Source organism: Parus major, chromosome 1A, assembly GCF_001522545.3.
Source record: "Parus major isolate Abel chromosome 1A, Parus_major1.1, whole genome shotgun sequence".
In the NCBI taxonomy this organism is placed as follows: domain Eukaryota; kingdom Metazoa; phylum Chordata; class Aves; order Passeriformes; family Paridae; genus Parus; species Parus major.
The window spans coordinates 3,096,520-3,117,100 of record NC_031773.1 but is presented as its reverse complement, the minus strand read 5'-3'; the positions used below and the strand labels follow the sequence as shown (position 1 = coordinate 3,117,100).

Below are 20,581 nucleotides of genomic sequence, written 5' to 3'. Positions count from 1 at the left end.
GCTTGCTGATGGATGTGGAAATGCAACCTCTGGCCAGAAGAAAATACAAAAATAGTCTCCATAGGGAACCAAAAAATCACCTGAGTGCCATTTCAATAACTCTAAAAGTGGCTGATCTCTGCCCCTGACCAACAGCAGCACTTGCTCCTGCCCAACCCTTTATAGCCTTCATTGTCCTGACACCTCATGTGCTTTCTTTCAGAGTGTGGCATGAATGTCCACCACAAATGCCAGACAAAAGTAGCAAATCTTTGTGGAGTGAACCAGAAACTAATGGCTGAAGCTCTGGCAATGATAGAGAGCACTCAGCAGGTAAACGGTTTAAGCATTTTTCAGTTGCTTTTCTCATAAGCAAAGACCTCTTCTAGATCTTGGTTTTTGTGAGTCACGCTCAAGAAGTCATAGTATTGTTCATAAGCTCAGCACGAGACTTTCGGCTCAGAAATTTGCTGCTTTTTGTGCCCCAGGCTCGCTGCCAGCGTGACAGTGAACAGATCTCCAGGGATGGACCTCTGGAAATCGGCTTCCCTGTCCCTGTGAAGGATGTGACACCACTTCAGGCCTTGCCAGCATCCACAAAAAAAGGTAATTCCTCCTGGTAATATGGAGCAGCAGCTTTATTGTTGTTTGGTTGGTACGTGGTTAGTTGGAGAGGAGCGGGGAATTTATTACTGATCTCTAAACAGGATATTTGGAATTCTTCTGATCACCACGGAAAATTTTCTTTCTGATATCATATTTTTGGGTGGAGGTTGACTTCTGGTAGCTTTGAAAATCACTGATAGACCTCCACTCACCCAGGAGCTGATCTAGGTGTCACAGCCCTCTATGCTACAAGAACAGATGTGTAGGAGGGTACATGAGAGACTGTCTCCTTTGGACCCCAAGGAGAAATAAATGATGTCCCCACCTCTGTTTCTTTTTGTTCTGTTCAACAAGTAGAATTGGCTATGCTGATGTGAAACAGTAAAGCCTCAGGTGGCTTCACAACTGTTTCACATGTTCTCTGTTTGTCTGCTGGGTAGTGTTCTGTGGTTTAGAACAGTTACAGCAATGGGATAGATCCAGTGGGGGACAAAGTCTCTTACAAGTTCTTTTAAATCCAGGTTAGGGGAGTATTGAAAAAACTCTGAGTGATTCTACTCCAGGCTGGCTGGAATGGTTGCTCTGGAATGCTTCACATCCAGAATGCTATCCCACCTTTTCATCTAGCTTTGCCTGGGGTTTTGAAAAGACCTTGAAAAAAGGGAACCACATTGTAATGGCAAGCAGCAAGGACTGGCGAAGACAGGTGGCCAGAAATTAAGGATTTGGTGCTACAAAACAGAAAGACAGATAAAGGAGTTTATAAAGTGGTTTGTAAATTTAAAAAAAGCTACTGAAGAAGATGCAGTTTCCACTGGAGTAAAGCTTCGTCTGGAGAGAAAACAGTGTGGGAGTAGAGCCAATCTACTTAGAGATGGCCACCACACTTCCATTTGATTGAAATACCCTTTCAAACCTCTAAGCAGAAAACCTGTGAATGTTCTGGGGATTTTCTGCTCCTGTCCAGGGGTTTATTTGAGTGCTTTGATGTGTGTTGCAGAGCCACAAGGCATCTCTTGGGAGACTCCAGTGGAGGGCACAGTGAAGGGGGAGTCTCTCATAGAGTCAGACTTGGGAGGACAGTCCCAGGAACAGCAGGAGCACCAAGTGCAGTTAAAACTGACCATTGAAGATTTTGTCCTACACAAGATGCTGGGGAAGGGCAGTTTTGGCAAGGTAAGCACTGGGGCTGTGACACTACTGTGTGCTTTCACATGTTGCTTTGTGTGGCACTAAATAATATCTGGTTTGAAGGGACACTTAGGAAAAAGCATGGAATCGTTTAGGCTGGAAAAGACCTCTAAGGTTATTGCATCCAACTGCTAATCCAGCACTGCCAAGTCCACCACTAAACTGTGTCCCCAAGTGCCACATCCACGTGTTTTCTGAATACTTTCAGGGAAGGTGACTCCACCATTTCCCTAGCCAGCCCCATCCAATGCCTGATCACTCTTCTAGCAAAGAAATTTTTTCTAATATCCCATCTCAACCTCCCTTGGAACAACTTGAGGCCATTTTGTCTTGTCCTGCCCCTGTTCCCTGGGAGCAGGGCCTGACCCCTCCCTGCTGTCCCCTCCTGTCAGGGAGTTTTGCAGAGCCACAAGGTCCCTCCTGAGCCTTCTTTTCTCCAGGCTGAGCCACTTTCCCAGCTCCCTCATCTGCTCATGGTGCTCCAGCCCCTTCCCCAGCTCCATTCCCTTCCCTGGACACACTCCAGCACCTCAGTGTCTTTCTTGTAGTGATGAACCCAAAACTGAATACAGGATATGAGGTGTGGCCTCTCCAGTGCCCAGTACAGGTCACTGCCTCAGTCCTGCTGCCGCACAATGGCTGATAAATCTCCAAGTCTTCATAAAATCCTTGCTCTGGCTGAATCCTGAACTCCATCTTCTCCTCACCTTGTCTTTCTCCCTGTCCCATTAGTTGCTCTCTCGTGACTGCCCATGACAGGACAGGAATGCCCCAGGTAGGGCTTCAACTTCCCCTTCTGTGCAGGTTGATGGATCCTGGATGTCCCCAGAGAGCTGGTGGGAAAGGTGTCTGTGCTGTCCCTCTTCACAGGGAGGTGGCATCATGAGCTGAGAAGCTGAGTGTGGATCACCTCTGCTCTCCAGAGCAGCAGGTCCCCAGCTGGGAACAGTAACTGCTCTTTCCCAGCTCTAATCTGTGCTGGAGCCCAAAGCAAATTTTGCAACAGCCAAGAATTTGTGATTTTGAAAACAAGAATGTTCTGTTTTCAGTGGATTCATTAATCCTGATGAATTGTGGATTGTTCTTCCCTGCTGCAGATATCCCCTGTGAGGGGACTCATGTTACTCAGTGCCAGCACAAAGCTGCGAGAAGTGATTTCAGAGGGACTCCACATTGTATTTTCACAGCCAATAAGGAGAAGGAGTATGGATCACATTGCTCGCATCCCACACCTTTCCAAGGGGAAAACTGTGCCTTGACAAAGGGCTGCTTTTTGCCTGCTAAATGATCTGGAGCAATTGCCGCAGCCAGTTCTTTAGCTGGTGGAATATTTCCTGTGTTGGCCTTTCATACTTGAAAGTAATAGAATCATAGAATGCTTTGGGTTGAAGGGGACCTTAAAGACCATCTAGTTCCAACTCAGTGGACATAGAAACTTTCTACTAGAAAGTGTTGTGTCTACTTCTTTATGTCCACAGTTTGCATGGGAACCAGAGCTGAGGCATCTCACAGCTAAACCAGAATATCCCAAACCCACATTCCAGACGATCCTGAAACCAAGAGCTCAGACATAATAGAAACATTTTTATTGGAAGGAAAGCATCTCTGGACGTCTTCTAATCTAAACTTTCCTCAAAATAGGTCTATGAGATAAGGTTGCTCAGGTATTCATCTATTCAAGTCTTGAATGCCTCCATTGAAGAACATTCTGTACCTTGTTTTAGCCCTCATGCTGACATAGACTCTCCAAGTCTGCAAGCTTCTGCATCTCTCTAAAGTGCACATTGTGGGTGTGGAGAAGATGGGCCATTTTGTGCCTTTCTGCAACAAAAACTCACCCACAGGTTTCCTGTGTTGGTGTCGCTCCTGGTGCCCTCATTTGCTTGGAGCGAGATTCACTTCCCCACAGAGGGGACAGGATGTGTAGATCTCAGTGCCCAAGGGGTCTCTCCAGCTCTGCATGATCCTGGGAGGTTGAGGGGAAGATCCATGAGGATATCTCCCACTACCACCTCTGTACGTGATCTGGCATTGCCTATCTGCTCCTTGTAAGTCACAGCACAGGTCACAAATGCAGCACATTCCCCAGTTTCCCCAGGAGAGCAGTGCCCAGCACAAATATCAGGGTAAAAGGGTGCCTGCAGCATCAGCACTGTGAGCATTTCTGGTCATTCAGTGCAGAGACAGAGGGAGGCTCTAGGCTCTACTCTCTGTCTGGTGCTACAAAGTGAAATGCAGCAGTAGCCAAAAGGGTAAATAAAACTTTTGTCAGGGCTAAAACGTGTCCAAGCTTACTCAGTAAATAGTGTCTGGTAGAGAACTTCAAAGACCTCTTTGATGAATCTTATACATTTATTCAGTCTATAGAAACAGGGTCAGCGGGCTGTTAGTGTGAAGATCAGCGCTGTCACCGCCTTCCAGCAGAGATCTCTTTGCTCTGTGGTCTCTAGAAAACTCTTTGCTGCTCTGGGGCTTATTTTCCCTGTCTATAAAAATAGACAGAGGTCATAACTCCTCTGGGATGTGTTTTCCCATTTTCAGAGAAGAACTCCTGCAAAAGCATGGGAGACCCAGCCTGTGTGTTCAGACCTGAAAACTGGGAGGAAGGAGAGAAAGACATCTTATATAAAACCAGTCTAGATACTGGTGGACATAATTTTCCACCTGCTGAAGATCTGGTGCAAGGTATTTGCATTTCAAATGCTGACAAAGCAATATTCTGTGTTTTGTTATTTGAAGTCAGAACACAGGAAATGTATCTCAGGAGCATTTGCATGAAGATGGTTTTTGTTATCAGAGGTGTTTGGCTCTCAGGCATGTCCTGTCCATCCAAGCATGGAAGACCCTGCTCCTGTAGTTGCCAAGAACTTCTCGTCCTTCTCCAGGACTTCATAAAACTATTCTGGGTCTGGGGAGCAAACCCAAAGTCTTCAATGGCAGAATGGAGCCTTAAGGATCAAGGTTTTTAAGGTGTACCCAAGTGAATTCCCAGGAGCTCAGCTCCCATGCTCACATGGCTGTTCTGAGAGGAGATAATCCCTCTTTCTGAGCAGCTGTTTCCATTTTAGGTGTTCCTGGCCGAGCTGAAGAGCACAGACCAGTATTTTGCTGTGAAAGCCCTGAAGAAGGACGTGGTGCTGATGGATGATGATGTTGAGTGTACAATGGTGGAGAAGAGAGTCCTCTCCTTGGCTTGGGAGCATCCATTCCTCACTCATGTCTTCTGCACGTTCCAGACCAAGGTAAGACAAGGATCTGCCACTTTCTTCCACAGGCTGAGAACGCTTTACTGAAATACAAATACTTAGTGAAGGGCTTCATCCTGCTAGGGTCCACCTGTGACATGAAGTGGTGCTGAGGGAAGGGATCTTCAGATTAATCATGCAAGAAATGGCTCCAGAAATCTACTTTCCCAACATCAGTCTGGGGATGAGATGGTGTATTTGAGGATTATGGCATCCAAGACTCATTGAGATAAAATCTGCTGGTAAAATCTGCATCCTGGTACCCTGGGCCAAGGCTGCACCTACAGCCAGGGTAAGGTGCCCACACTGGTGTGTTATCTGAACCTCTTGGACCATGAAGCATTGTGCTGCAGCTAGCCTGGATCAAAGCCAACTCAAGGAACACTGGTTTTGGAGGATAAACACGCTGCCATTCACTTCTTTGCCCCCAGTTACTGTTAAGTGGTGTCAGACACTGGTGGTTCTGCAATTCAGAGGGGCAGCACAAAGCACCACCCGAAATCTCACTTGTGACTCCAAACCAAAACCAAAGTGACATTTAAGTAATACACATATTTTCATGGCCCTACATGCCAGCAACCACCAACTGCTTGGCTTCCCAGAGCCACAACCAACAGCCTTAACACCAAAGCATACACAAGGCATAGAAAGAAACAACAGAAGTTTGAGTTTGTCTTCTCTGTCCAACCTACTCAATCCATTCCTGAGACATGATTGATATCTCTTAGCTCAAATTCAGAGCAGCACTGCCTCAATGGCGGCTTGTTCAGGGTTTTGTTAGGATGCTCCCAGTCCCTGCTCAGCCCCAGGATTTAGTGGCACAAGGCACTGCTCAGTGTAAGGCTAGGACCTGCTCAGTAGGAGCTTCTTCTGCAGGGTCAGGGTCTCTGTGGTAGATCCCAGTCATCTGTGGGATGTGGCACCTGTTTCAAGACACGTTAAATTTATAACAGGGAACATCTAGGAAGTGCTGTGACACTGAGCCCAGGCATTCATGTTTAACACCTTTGGGACTGATAATGAGGATAATGTGTCCTGGGAATGGATCCTTGCCTGGCAAGGAAAGGAATTAACTTCCTACTTGGGAGAAGGAGGGGGGTGATGGCTAGTTTTCAGAGGAAAATACAAGTGCCACAACTCCAAAAGCAAAGCAAATCAAGATTTAACTGAAGAGATAAAACATTCACAACAGTCACAGCTCTAAGAGGGAGCTTTTCCTCCAGGGATTGTTGCCTGTATCTCCAGAGGGATACTGACTGAGGCCAGCAGCTGAACTATGCTGTCTGTAGTCCAGCCTGGCCTGGAAGCTGTAGATCAGGCTCAGGACAGACACAGCAGGGACAGTCTGCAGCTTTAGGCTCAGGCAGTGCAGGCATCCAAGTGTCCCCTTCCCTCATTAGACCATGGCAAAAAGAGGAGAGACCAAATGGAGTCGTGTCAGGATCCAGGTGGGATTTACTGTCTGTTCAAAGGGGTGCTTCCAGCCACGGAAAACCTGAAGGATGGAAAAGCAGTGAGTGTCTGAAAAATTCATGGGTGCCAGGCTCAAAAAGCCAGATTATTTTTCTTCTGCACTTCTGGGCAGCAGAACAGCATTGCCCTCCTGTCATGGAGAAAGAATGTCCATCCATCTCATCCCAAGCCATTGTTGCCGGTATAAAGCTGTGTGATCTCCCCATCTTGATTTCACAGAGAGACAAGCTGGAATGGGGCTGCCCAGGCCAAAGGTGCTCTGGGCTCTGATTGATTTTCAGCTCCTGTTTTTTCTCCTCTGACCTTTGCAAGCCAGCAGTGATCACTCACTGCGGGAAGGTCACCCAGAGCAGGGGAGCTGTGACAACCTTGGATGGTTTTCCATGGCTCAAAGGACAGTGTGGCTGTCAGAATGTCTTTTATGGCAATCATTTTAGGATTATGGAATGGTTTGGGTTGGAAGGGACCTTAAAGATCACTTGTTTCCAACTCCCCTGCCATGGGCAGAAGCCATGGCACCGCTGTGTAGAGTCCCTCTATGGATTTTAATATTGAAAAGATGACATTTTTGTTTCTTCAAGTTTCATTGGATAGATAAGGAGTTACAAACAGAAACATATGGGCTGGTGCCTTTCCGAATCCCTCATGCTTTAGCTTACCTGAGCTGCTCCAGGTGCCGAGTGTCTCTGCAAAGAACAGTAAAAACAGGAATATTCCTACACCAAAACAAGGACCTTGATAGTCCACTTGTTTCCAGAGGGGAAAAAAAAGTCCTTTAATCTATTGACAGTTCTCTGAGCTGTGGTATGAGTTTCTTCCTCTCCTCCACCCAGGTCATGAGTGACTGCTCAATTATATAAAGCTGGATATCCCTTCAGACAGGTTTTAGATGGCACCAGACATTTAATGCCCCACCCTATTCCAGTGGAGTCTGAATGATCAGTGCTTTCAAAACTCAGAATACTTTTCTTGTTTTATTGCATGAGAATAAATGCAAGCCCATGGTGTTTGGGGTTTTTTGTCCAATCTCTTTTTGAATTATTCTGTTTTATTTTACTGCAGTCATCTTTGTATCCAGATATTCAGCTGACATAACTACATAGTGTGAATTTTAGCAATAAGCTCAGAGAGCTATTCTGCTATATTAGATTTAAAGGGACGCTGTTATGCTAAAGAGGAGGAAAAACATGTTTATAATTCTGTGAAATCCCAAAATCAGTAATGCCAAAACAGTGACTAGCATCCCAGTGCTTATGTTTTATTCTTCTTTGCATTTCACTAATCTTCTGCCATAAAAATAGGCTTTCCCTTTTTGAAAGTCACTTTTATTTCTGTTTCTTTACTTCCTTGACCAACTTTTATTAACACCCTTTACCTAAATGCAAATTAAATCTTGAGGCAGTTTGACTTGCAGCACAAAATAGCAACAGAGAAGACTATCTCAACCCAAAAGAGAAGTAACGTTACTGCAGTTTAAAAGAAAATATTATAGAAATGTTTATTTTCTGCTTTACTCTTTTATTATATCTCTTCTTCTGGTGGTGAGCCTTTTTCACATGCTCTGTTGATTTTGTGTGCTTAATACCGACTGAAAAAATCTCTTACACTGGCAGGATGGAAAAAAGGATTGTGAAACAGGAGTGTGGTCCTAATTTGAAAATTCTTAGGCTCTGTTTTACCTGAGTATTTTCAGATTTCTCATTCTAATATCTCCTCAGAGGTTATTTTAATTCCTGGAATTACTTTTTTTCCGAAGTGCAATTTCAGTTTTCTTCTCTCTCTAACTGGCTGTTGAGGGGCAGGGCTGATTTCTTTGCCCTGGATCAGAGCATGGGGTTGGCATGTGGGCATTTCACACCTTTTGGATGTTCAGCTCCACTGCCTGGTTGTGCCATGGACCTCCTGAACAGCCCTAGCTCCATCCTCCTACTTCTTTTGGGGGTGATACATCAGCTTGGAAACATCTGTCCATCCTCGTAGTATTTTGAGTACTTTGCGCTTGGGAAAAATCTGATTCAAGGCCAAATTTGAAGCAGCTGATGGGAACGTTTAGGAAAGCATTGAGGATTTTGCCTCTTGCAACCAACAGGCAGGAAAACTGGCAAGGTCTCGTTCAATCCTGGCCAAAATTGCAACGTGGTTTAGCAGAAATAGCAGCATCTCAGAAGAGCTTTGGGATTTCTATGAGGTTGTGCCAGAGAAGGTGTGAGCAGCTGTAATTATAACATCAAATATGTGAAGTTTTTGCAAGACACTTCTAGGTGATGTCAGCCCATGTGGTGTGAACAGGGGAAAGGCATTGGCCAGGAAAAGAGGAGGACAGCTCACAAGTGGGGATTTTAAAGTAAAATATGATTGCCATATCCAATTTACATATTTTCATTGCCTCCTCATTGTCCAGCCTGAGGAAAATCAGCCTAAAACGCATTCAGCTTTGTCTGAGTTTTCTAGAAATCTGCAGTCTAGCTGTACTTCATCCTGAAAAAAAAAAATAATTACTTCCTAAAATAAAAACTTTCACTTTTTTTTTTCTGTTTTTCAACTGCTAAAATATTTATGTTTCAGGGATTTGCCTGCTTTTTGTTTAGTTTTTGGTCTGGTGATTTTTTTTTTTTTTATGTGAAAAACTTCAGACAAATCTTTCTCTAGCCTTGAGAAAATTAATCTCTCTCCAAGATTCTGCTGGACACTGATAGGGAAGACCACTTCCTCTTGGAAGACATGGGCTGATAGTGCCTCAGTTTATCAGTGAGGGATAGACTCTGTCTGCTCTGAGTGTGAGTAAAGGTCTTGGGATCTCAGAGCTCAGAGTGGAAGCCAAATCTGCACCTTTATCTCTGCAAATGTATTTTATTTATGTGTATAAATATATTCCTATGCTTTGTAGCAAGCAGATGGGCACACCACTCTGAGCATCCCAAATGAGCAGCTCAACCCGCAGCTAGAAATGCTGACAGTGCAAGGATCAGAATGAGGAATAAACAGTGAGAACAGGGACTGGACAGGATTATTGGACAGCTGTAAGAAATGCTGCCATCTCCAGAAGATAGGCTGATATTACACAAGAGGGAGGAAAAAGTCTTTAAACCAGAGAACAGAATTAAAACTTGGATTGCCCTGGTGCAAATTTCAGTGCAGGTGAACTGTAGTCACCTCCTAGCATGGGGTAACCCTGTGTTAACTGTTCCTTGTGACAGCAGATGCAGTGAGAACTGCATTGCCCTCTTTCCCACTGGGTGGGATGCTCTGATGGGATTGCAACACGGAGGGATGTGGTGGAAAAGGCTTGAGATGCTTTTGGCTGCCAACTGTCCCATGAAATAAAATAGATCTAAAGTGTGGATCAGCACCCAGACTGTGCTGAGTTGCATGAAAAGTTGAGACCAGAATCAGCTGCAGGAATTGCATCAAGTCCAGCCTTTCTCTTGGCTAGGAACAGCCTAATTCAATGGGAATTAGAATTAAAAAGGATTCAGTCACTTAATCCAGAGCCTTTTCCACTTGGAGACATTTGTTAGGGTACCTGCTCTAAACACAGGTATAGCCACACTGTCCTGCAGCATTAATTGTTCTGACATTTATCCTCCTGGAATCCCTGGGAAGAAGAATTTTTGCTCCTCAATAAATGGTGTTAAATTGTCTATTTGTATGTATGCAAGTGCTTTCAAAGTGCAAAGAAAACAAAATCTGAAAATCTCTGCAGAAAAGTGCTCTGGAGGGCTTCCAGCTGGTTAAAGGATTTTAAGAGCCTGTTAAAGGATGTACCTTCAAAAGATCAATTTAAATGCTGCCTGCTTTATACTCATTGTTTATAAAGTTGAAAGCATCTCTGATAGTGACTATTCATTCTCACAGCAGTCGCCCAGAGCAGGAGCAGGTTGGTTTAACTCCATCCCTGCCATGTCCTGGAGAGGCAGACGGAGCAGGTGGCTCTGTAGGGAGGAGCTCAGCTCAGGCACTGAGGGATTGAAAGGGCAGGAAATTGAGTTCTTGCAGTAATCCAGGCTTTCAGCACCTGACAGGACTGGCTCAGCAGGGGAACAGTGTTATTTTGTGTGCAGGAGCTGTGTTATTTTGTGCAGGACACAGCTGCCATGTCTGTGTGCTGTACCACCTCCTGTTGTAGGGCTCTGTCTGCTGTAGGAGCAGCACTTCACCCTCCCACAGAAGGGTTTATCCTGTTCCTCATGCTGCAATGGAAAAAGCCCCTGGAAGATGGTCTAGAAGAAGGGAATGGCTGATACATGGATGTTCTTAAGACAATGTGTCAAATGCATCAGGAAGTGTTTGGACAATACTCCCAGGCACATGGTGTGATCCTCAGGGGTGTCCTGTGCAGGGCCAGGAGTTGGATTTTGATGATCCTTGTTGATCCTTTCCAACTCAGATATTTTTATGATTTTATAACTATCCTGGTGCAGTGACCATCCCTGAGTGCAGTAAGTGGCTTTCCAGTCCTCCTTAAGCTCTGTGGTTGTAAAAGATGCTCCTTTTAGAGGTCTGCCATGAGACTAAACATTTTCTGTTGTGTGAGTCTAGAGCCATGACCAAAAGTTTGGCTTGAGCATTTGCCACACAGGGATGGTCCTGCAGGTGCTCAGCAAGCTGTCACCTGCCTGCAGGACAGAGGGGCAGGGCACTATTTCCAGGCCTCCTGCAGAGCTGTGGGGGTCTCACCATTGAGAAACAACACTCCTGCTTGTTTGCTCAACATCCACAGGCAGGACCATTGCAGGGGATAAGGGCATGGCAGAGCCTTGAGAATCAGAGAATGGTTTGGGTTAGAAAGGATCTTTAAAGGCCATCTAGTCCAACTGCCCTGCAGTGAGCAGGGACATTTTCAACCAGATAACACCCTCTTAACCCCCCTTGCCTGCTCCGAGTGCTGACAGACTCCAGAGTCTCTCAGCAGCAGGCAGGAGCCATCAGTGAGCTTTCCCAGGACAAGAGGAAGTGGAGCTGAAGCCTGTCTGCAAGAACATCCTCTGCACCACTCTGACCCTTTGACCTCTATCACTCTCTCGAAATTTTGGTGGTTTCAAGAATGGGTTTTGCCGCTTCCCATATTTAATGTGCTCTGTGGCTCTGTAGATCTCAGACATAGGAAGCTGACTCCAATAAGTTGTTGCACTTTGCCCTTCTTGGTGACACCTCCCCACTCATAATGACGTAGGGCTGCTCTCAACCAGTTCTCCTCCACAAGCTCTTCCAGACATCTGCACTTCTTAAGAACCAAGAGGAACTTCCAAACCCCAGAGCAGGAAAGTCAGAGTGATCCTGTCTGTCTTTTCAGTCAGGTTTATGTACCACTCAAGAGCACCTGATACATTACAAACTTCAGGACTAAACATTCCTAAGTTTTTATTCTCCAGCTTCATAGCTAAAGGCAGTTGAGCACCAGGGTTTGTATATGTGGATGTAAATTAATCTGAGGGGTTGCTCCATCTTTTCTTCCCTCGAGGATGCTACCAGACTCCGCAGTTTCAAGTCAGAGTCCCTGGGTTCAGTTAAATAACTACATCAGATGTTGCTCAAACCCATGAACAAGCAGAGTGTGACTGCTCATTCTACTGGATAAATATGGATATCAAGTTACAGTTAAAGATGTGTGATAAAGTGCAGCCAAAATCAGTGGACTTTACAGAGGAACCGAGGAGTTTTCTCCTTCCCAGCCCACTAAAGTGGGCTGAGTCTGGCCCATTTCAAGACCCATGAGGTTTCTTCAGTCCCAGCAGGACACATGTGGTTGTTGGTGTGTTGTTGGTTAAACCCCATCACCTCCCTGTGTGCCCTCCCAAAGAGCATCTGTTCAAGTATTTTCCTGAATGGGCTCGTGAGCTTGCGCTGCTTCCAAGATTTATACATGTCTTCAGTAAGTTTCCCACCTTTCTTTGGTCTTTTTATTTGCTGGAACTCATTTATGTGCACAGCCCCCTGCAGATACAAAAAATACTGAAAACCTGCACCCTTTTGGTTTAGTGATGGAATTTGTATTCTTTCCCCAGGAGGCCAGATCTGGCTTTGAGCTTGTTGGATGACAGGTGGGGTTTCCAGTGAGTCCATTTAAATAAGAGTGCTGTAATTAAGAGGATCTGGCTAAAGATATTGCACAAATTAGAGCAGACAGCTGTTGTTTGAAAGGAGCAAGCAGTTTTGTGGTTTTTCTCCATAGCCAGCTCTTGGCTTGCTGCCAGAGATACTTACATTAGGTCTTATGGATAAAAACCTTCGACTGTTAAAAATATAAGTGAAAATAACTCTATTTCCCCCCCAGAAAAAATGTAATGGGCAATAGGCAACACAAGGGAGATATTCATAACCTTTACAGCATAGCCTAGAGATGACTGACTTCAGGTGTTTACAGAACTGAGAGAGGTTTTTGAGGGGAAAAAATACCACATCCATTTTGTTTTATTCCTGCATTTTTGCACAAAAGGTGAGATTCCCAAAACAGAAGTTTAATCTGCAAGCATATCTCAGTGTGCAGATCCTTTTCCTCCAGAAAAAAACCTGTCCTTTCTGCTTTGTAGAGACAATTCAGCATGGAAGGGATCAATCTAAACCAGCTTCTACAGGGTTCTGTGAAGTTTTGGCTGATAAGCTGTGAGAGGATCAGTGTCATGTCATGAGCAGCCTGGTCTAGTGGGATACTCACTAGATATACCTTCCCATAGCAGGGGATTGGAACTTCAGGGGTCTTTAAGGTCCTTTCCAACCCAAACCATTCTGTGATTCCATGATTCTGTATCAAGGATTGGAAAAGAAACCTCAGTGATCAGTTCTGCTTATTATATAGAGAGAGATTCTGTCATTTCTATGTACCAGGAGAGATTTTCACTGCCCTGGTCGAAGAACTGATGGTTGCATGCAAGCGGGGACAAGAACTCAACTCTTTCTAGGTTTCTCTGAGCCTGGAAAAATTGCAGGATGCAAGTTCTCAATGGGTATCTAGAAATATGATTAATTCATTACTTTTCCCACCAATGAGTTACACAGAGCAGCTTTCAGGCTTAAAATCAAGCATGTGCTTAAAACAAATTGCTTTGTCTGGTCAGTGCCTCTGATAACTTGAAAAAGTCAGACCCAGGTGCCTCCACAGAAGCTGTGCAGGAATGCAGGTGACACCACTGGATGGATATTGTACTGGGATGGGGACCAGAGGAGGGATTTTTGCCTTTTCCACTAGTCCCTTGCTTGTCCACCTGTCCTTCAGCTATACAGGCACCGTAAAGTTACTGAGCCCTTTCTGTGAGCCTGGAGCTCTGCTGGTGAAAATCCACGGCCCCAGCTGGTTATGAAGTGGCTTTGTAGTGTTTGCTAATGGCGTTTATAGAAATCAGAGCAGGGAGTGTGAGTATGGGCTTAGGGAACTAAGAGGAGAAATGAGGAATCTAAAAAAGAAACTGTTTTCTTTTGAACACCCTCACAGTAATACTTTCCTTCCTCTTTTTGAGTGCTTTCTGAGCAATTTTTTTTTTAAGTATTTGAACTTTTACCTCACTCTTCACCACTCCTTATTTATTCTCACCTTATCTCCTTCTCTAGGAAAACCTCTTTTTTGTGATGGAATACCTCAATGGAGGAGACCTCATGTTCCATATCCAGAGCTGCCATAAGTTCGACCTTCCCAGAGCAACGTAAGACATTTATCATTGCCTTTGGGTCTGCACGGTGCACGCGAGACAGGAGCAAACCAAGGACTTGACTTTATTCCCAGCTCTGCTACTGCCTTGTAGAGGAAATCTTGGGCAGATTATTTGACCTCTCTTCACCTTGCCCAGCTGCAAAGTGGGGATGATGCTTGTGCTGGAAGCCAAGTCCCTCTCTGTCCCAGCTATCTCCAAACTCAACAAAACCATACATCCTCCCAGCTCAGTGAAGGACCTGGAATGAGTCACTTCCCATCCTCTTTTCCCTCCCACAGAAGGCTTTTAGACTCCATCCACACAGATGGTTTCTCTCAGACATGACCTTGCTTCTTTACAACACTCTGTAGCCAAGCTGCAGGACCTGCTTAAGCTGAGGTTCCCAGCCCAGTGGTCAGAGGTGAAACTGTTGTTTGTTAGAAGTAATGGGATTTTCCCTTTTTTCCCCTTAAAGTTCAAGGAGGTGGGGTTAAAACTATCAAAAGCACAAAAGGTAAATTTAAACAAAAAATTAATATACTAGCAGGGAATTAAAAATGTATTTAGCTTTGATTAAAGTAAATACAAGAATTAGAATAAATGAAAGGTGCTTTTGATCCTTCTGCAAGCAAAAGGTATTTTGAAAGTCAATATTGAAACCCCTATAGGAATTACTTTATTTAATAATTTAATAATAAAACCCACACTGTCATTTAAATCAATGTTTGATGATTTTTTTCAAATGCATTTGAATGTCCAGAACTAAGGGCCAATGCATTGAAGAATGAGGGAGCAGAGCTGTGCCACACAGGGAGGGGATATGATCCTCTGGTTTCATTCTCTTCTGGGACAGCACTTTCACTCTTCACACTGATGCTGCCTCTTTGCAGCAGGGTGTGGTGGTGTCCTTTAGGCAAAAATGTGCTGAGAACGACTTCAAGCTCAAAAACCTCCAGAGAAAGGCCACCAATCTGCTGCATAGTCCATACTATGGATAAGCTTTCAGAATCAGAAAAAAAATTCTTCACTGAGTGTGTGTGGTCAGTCATTGCAGCAGGCTGTCCAGGGAAGTCGTGGAATCACTGTCCCTGTAAGTGTTCAAGAAATGTGGCACTTGGGGATTTTAGTGGTAGTTTTGGCAGTGCTGAGTTAATGGCTGGACTCGATGTTAGAGGGGTTTTCCAGCCTAAATAATGCCAGAATTTGGGGATTCTTTGGAAAGCAGGTCATAAATCTGGGCAGGGAAGAGGGCAGTTCAAGACAGGGAGTGTGTCTGTGCTCCACATCCCAGACTCCCACCTGCTTTTGGGAATCTCACATCATCCATCAGTAAAACACAGTCACTCCAAGCCTTCTGGAGATACTCCAAACCTTCTGGGAACCTAAAAAAAAATGAAATTTTGGCTCTTGTGGACACAAGGTTTCCATCTTTTTCAGTCTATTTGAAAAAACTTTTGGGAAGCTACTGTTCTAACGCGTGCCTCCTGTCATTCAGGTTTTATGCTGCTGAAATCATTTGTGGTCTCCAGTTCCTCCATTCCAAGGGCATAATATACAGGTAAGTTTACTCTTTAGTGTAATTAATATGCTAAATGCTAAACCTTTTCTGCTTTCCCCTACAAGCACCAATGGCAACAGAGAGGCTATTTCTTGGCTGTACTTACTGTCATTCTCTGCAGATTTCCCTTTTACAGAGTTTGGGTGTTTTATTTTGAAGAGAGAGTATAGAAAAGGCAGTTTTGGTCCTTGTTTCAGAACCCAGTCCTATTTCATTTAACATTAAAACAAGTCCTTGGATGCATTTACAGGGAGTAAATGTAAATACACCCAGTGTAAGCACCTTGTTCAACCTTTCAATATCTCAAGGTATATTAAGGTTGAGTCAGACACAAGAAATTTGGTCCAACTGCTGTGCTGGTTACTTTGGGACAGTGGTGACAAGCTCAACTCAAGTAACAAAAGCAGGGAGACAGTGATGTATCTTAATTTTGGATTAATCTTGTGCACAATGGGGAGATGAGATTCATCTCACCATCATGAATCTGAGTTGTCTATTAAGTTCTTCTTGTAGTAAGCAGAGAGCAGAGAGCATTTTTAGGTTCATTAAGCCTGTGTTAAAATGTGTATGGGAACTACCCAGTTCTACCAGAAATTAGGCCACAATCTGATTTCCCATGGCCAAAAGGAGGAACGTAATTTCTGAGGAGCTCTGGTTAAGCTGAACTTCATGACAAAATTCAGTTACTACATTGCAGCCTTCTTTAAAAGCAGAAAACAAATAACTCATCACAAATAAATAAGAAAGCTCCTTACAGCAGTGATGTTTGCTGAACCCAAAATAAGCTTGTTCAATGTTTGTCATGTAGTGTGAACATTAGAGCAAATGCTGAAAGTTGATGACTTGCTCTCAATCCATTCTTCCTTTAAAACATGAGCTTTGATTCTTGTTAGTACTCATGGGGGAGCCATTTATAGTCTTTATTGACTGATAATGGTGACTGCATAAACATGAGATCAATGTCAGTGGCATTAAGCTAAGATGATCTCAGGGGCTTCAGCAACTTTTCTGGCTCTAATTATTATTCTCCATGAGTGATGGGAAAAAATTTCTGAAGTGCCCAAATCACTTGCCTGTGTCTGTTATTTTTAGTCAGTCTTCTCAGAAAATCTGATTAAAAATATCTGCAGGACATAGTGACTTTATGGCAGGACAGCTAATGCTGAAATTTTATTTATAATTCAAATTTTTACTTGGAATCACTGCAGCAGTGCTGTGTTGGGGTTTGAGACCCATTTCCTCCTGAAAGGAGAGGGGTGTTTAGAGTCTGGAGCCTTGGGAATTGAGGGAAAACTGGGACATCTGGGCACTGGGTAGCATGTGGATAGGAAGAAATACCTCATTCCCAGGAGTTGGTGATATTGCTTTGGGTATCAAGCATTGAGAGAAAAGGTTTAACCAGTCCTACTTTCTTTTCCCTTTTTCACTGAGGACAATGACAAGGAGGTCAGCTGCGAACACAGAGTCATCAGTATCTCTGTCAGAGCAAACTAAGCACTTAGAAAAGTGAATAGTAATAATTTTTGAAACTACATCTCTTGTGATGTCGTAAGGATAATGAATCCAGCTGTTCTATCTCATGCACCCACGTTTGGAAACATTGGCTTAAATTTTAACAAATGAGCCAAGGCATTTTTTGGCAGAAACTCCAGTCCCTGGAGCCAATGAATTTGAGACTCATCAAAATAATGAAAGCAAACTGTAGGTGATGGGTTTTTTTGTTTTGCTTCGATCTACTGGATGAATAAAAGCAGTGCTGGCAGCCTGAGATTGATCTCAACGTTGTAACTAAAATAAGTCATTCCAGCTGGAAATTGTGACATGAGTGTCTGCCACTTGGAAGGCAAATGTCTCCGTTTTCTCTGTATTTCTCTTTGATTGATGACTCCCATTTTGTCTTGGGCCATATTCTTGCAGCAGAGAACAATTTCCCCATGACAACAATTTAGTCTATAAACACTGCAATGTCCCCCGCCCTGATGAGGACCTGGCCCAAGCAAGACAAGGAGCTTTGCACAGAGGGAGGCTGAAAAATCATCTTCCCTGCAATTGCAGGCCATCATCCCAGGAGCATCAAGCATTAGAAATTGCCTTCTTTAAGGAATATTTCTGAAAAGAACCCCGCATCATAAAGCAGTTGTCGGCAGGAGGGTGTCCATACAGTAGCCTCGTGGCTAGGCCTCTTGTCTGAGATGTGGAAAACCACAGAATCACAGATTCACAGAGTGGTTTGGTTTGGGATTACCCTTAAAAATCACCTGGTTCCAGCCATGGGCAGGGATGCCATCCACTGGATCAGGCCCCATTCCACTTGGCCTTTTGGCCAAAATATGTGTAGGCTGTGAATTAGTATGAATAATCAAAGTTACACCCTCAGCTGTGGCTACAAGCAGATGTGTCTGGATGCCTTGGGAGCCCTGAGAAGGAGCAGTGATTGACAGCACAAACCAGGCAGTGCAGGAATGTGTGTGCTCATAGACCAGATGACCCAAATTCTACCCACATCCTTGGTTAAGTGCAGCATCACTGATCCAAACGTTTTACCTGGATCATTATCTTAGATAAAACCTTTAGTTGACATTTAAGAAAATTAACATGGAAACCATGCCAGTCTTCATTTCTCTCTGCTTTTTTCTTCTTTACAAGCTTTTCTCTCCTTTCAGAGTTAGTTCCCACTTGAGGACCTCTTTGTTCTCCATCAATGGTCATGACTCATCATCTCATTTCCTTTTATTGCAAACGAACAATAAATAATATAATAATTGCAAATAATATTTGCTTTTATTTTATATTCTTCTCTGAGCATTTTTGTTTTCTTCTTCTCTCTGGGCTCTTTGCTTCCCAGAGTAGCTCAGAGCCTGAAAGCTCAGGCAACAGCCTGGCAGCTGAGTGTGAAAGGCTTTGTAATTCCTGGGGTTCATATGGTGCAGCCCAGCAGTGGTGAGGGCTTTGCTGATGACTGGGATTACTCTGACCCTCTACAGGGCTTGTGGATCCCTATCTCTTTGACATTTGTACATCCTGCACTACGAGGGAGATCTGGCAGCAGCTTCAGAGAGAATATTGAGAATCCCAGGGGAGGCGAGAGTGAGAGTTACCAGCTCTCATTCTCCAGACTGTGTTAGGGCAGAAGCACCACCTGGCACAAAGCCCTTCTTAGCTTCACTATTCTGCATCCTCGAAGGAAACAGCTTTTAGAAGATATCTTGGGTCATGTGATCCCTGGAAGTGTTCAAGGCCAGGCTGGATGTGGCTTGGAGAAACCTGGTCTAGTGGGAGGTGTCCCTACCCATGGCAGGGGTTGGAACTGGGTGATCTTTAAGGTCCCTTCCAAGTCAAACCATTCTGTGATTCCATGATTCTGTGTCTTCTCCAGCAGATAATCAGTGCTGGGACAAGAGAAATGCAGAAGAGGGAAGCTGAAGCCTAAGGGAGCAGTTGGGAGCAGCTGATTTAGCCCTCAGCCTTCCTTTGTATTTCCAGTATGTAGGCACTACATAGAGGCAGAGAACAAGTGTAGTAAGTGTAACCTGCTAAAATAACTTGTGTGCTTTACACTTTGAAGAACGGGGTTTTTTTCTCTTCCTCCACAGAGACTTGAAGCTGGACAATGTCCTCCTGGACAATGAGGGGCACATCAAAATTGCTGACTTTGGGATGTGCAAGGAGAACATGTTTGGAGATGCAAAGACAAGCACTTTCTGTGGGACTCCTGACTATATTGCCCCTGAGGTAGGTGTGGGGCACAGGGAGGTCATCAAGTGCTGTGGGACAGGAAACATGTCTTACTTAAGACGTGACCCTTATGCAGTGGTGGAGGTTGCAAAGAGTAATAGCCTGGTTTGGAGCAGTTCCAGGCCAGAAACTGGATTTCAGCATGGCTTGGAGTCTGTGTTGCTGTTAGGCATTGCTTATTTTTGTGGCAAATTAATTTTTTGGTGCAAGTGGAACTTGATTTAAACCAAGAAAGAGAATGCTTAATGGAAATTCTTTTTGAGACATGGCAGAAGAAACTCCAAGGGGTCCTGCAATTGAGGGACAGACACAGCATGAGGAATGATGACTGTGCCCTTTCCATTATTTCTTTCAATTTTTAAACAGACAGAAACTTGGTTGTTGATTTTTTTTCACCCTAGAAATTTTAGAACTAGATCCCTCCAGAAAAGAGGAAGTTTCCCTAACCTGATGACTTCACACAATGATAGATCTTACTATGGAGAAGCTTTGACTAATTAGGTGGCCAAAGAAAATATTTTTTAGCTCAGAGAAAAACCTGCAAGTCATCCATGCATCATGTCTGACATCAGTCTGAAATCCATTTATTTAGCTTTCAAGATCCTATTTCATAATTTTAGGGTTTTCATGATGGATATTGGTATTTTCCAAAGAGCTGTCAAAGCCTTTAGGGTTTTTTTTCTCTCTACTGTAATTCATTGGTCCTTCACTGTGCACTAAGGGCTCGATTCTGGCTGAGGTTACACCACTGCTGGCTCAAGGGTCTCTTCAAATCAATTTGATTTCTATTGCCTAAGAATGGGTGTAAGTGTGCTTTGCAATCAAGCTGCAATTGTCTTTTATCCCACTTCAGTATGCCTTTATTTAAGAAAAAAAATGCTGGTTTTTGGTCCTAAAAAAAACCCAAAACAAACAGATAATCAACTGTTGATCCATTATCTGTGATTTTATTTTATAGAAAAGAGAGAAACTGAAATAGCTCAGAGTTTCATTTCTGCACCTTGTTTATTTTAGGGATTCAATGAGTGCATATAAAACGTTTTACCTCTAAATTGAAAGCACTTCTAAATTTATGGATCATCTCTCCTACCACAGGCAGGAGCACTGGACTCTGTCAGTATTTCACTGCAGTTGCTACCACTGTAATTTGTTACAGACCCAGCACCTTG

The 20,581-nt window shown here is 44.0% G+C and overlaps 1 protein-coding gene across 1 annotated transcript in view; it reads left to right on the top strand.

Moving 5' to 3' along the window:
* The window catches only part of PRKCQ (protein kinase C theta), a 50,195-nt gene that overhangs the window by 26,200 nt on the left and 3,414 nt on the right, over window positions 1-20,581 (top strand). The window contains exons 10-16 of the mRNA XM_015629213.3: window positions 203-312; window positions 468-585; window positions 1,586-1,761; window positions 4,845-5,018; window positions 14,040-14,131; window positions 15,615-15,677; window positions 19,271-19,409. Coding sequence (XP_015484699.1) covers window positions 203-312; window positions 468-585; window positions 1,586-1,761; window positions 4,845-5,018; window positions 14,040-14,131; window positions 15,615-15,677; window positions 19,271-19,409 — 872 coding nt within the window. The remainder of the gene's footprint in view (window positions 1-202; window positions 313-467; window positions 586-1,585; window positions 1,762-4,844; window positions 5,019-14,039; window positions 14,132-15,614; window positions 15,678-19,270; window positions 19,410-20,581) is intronic.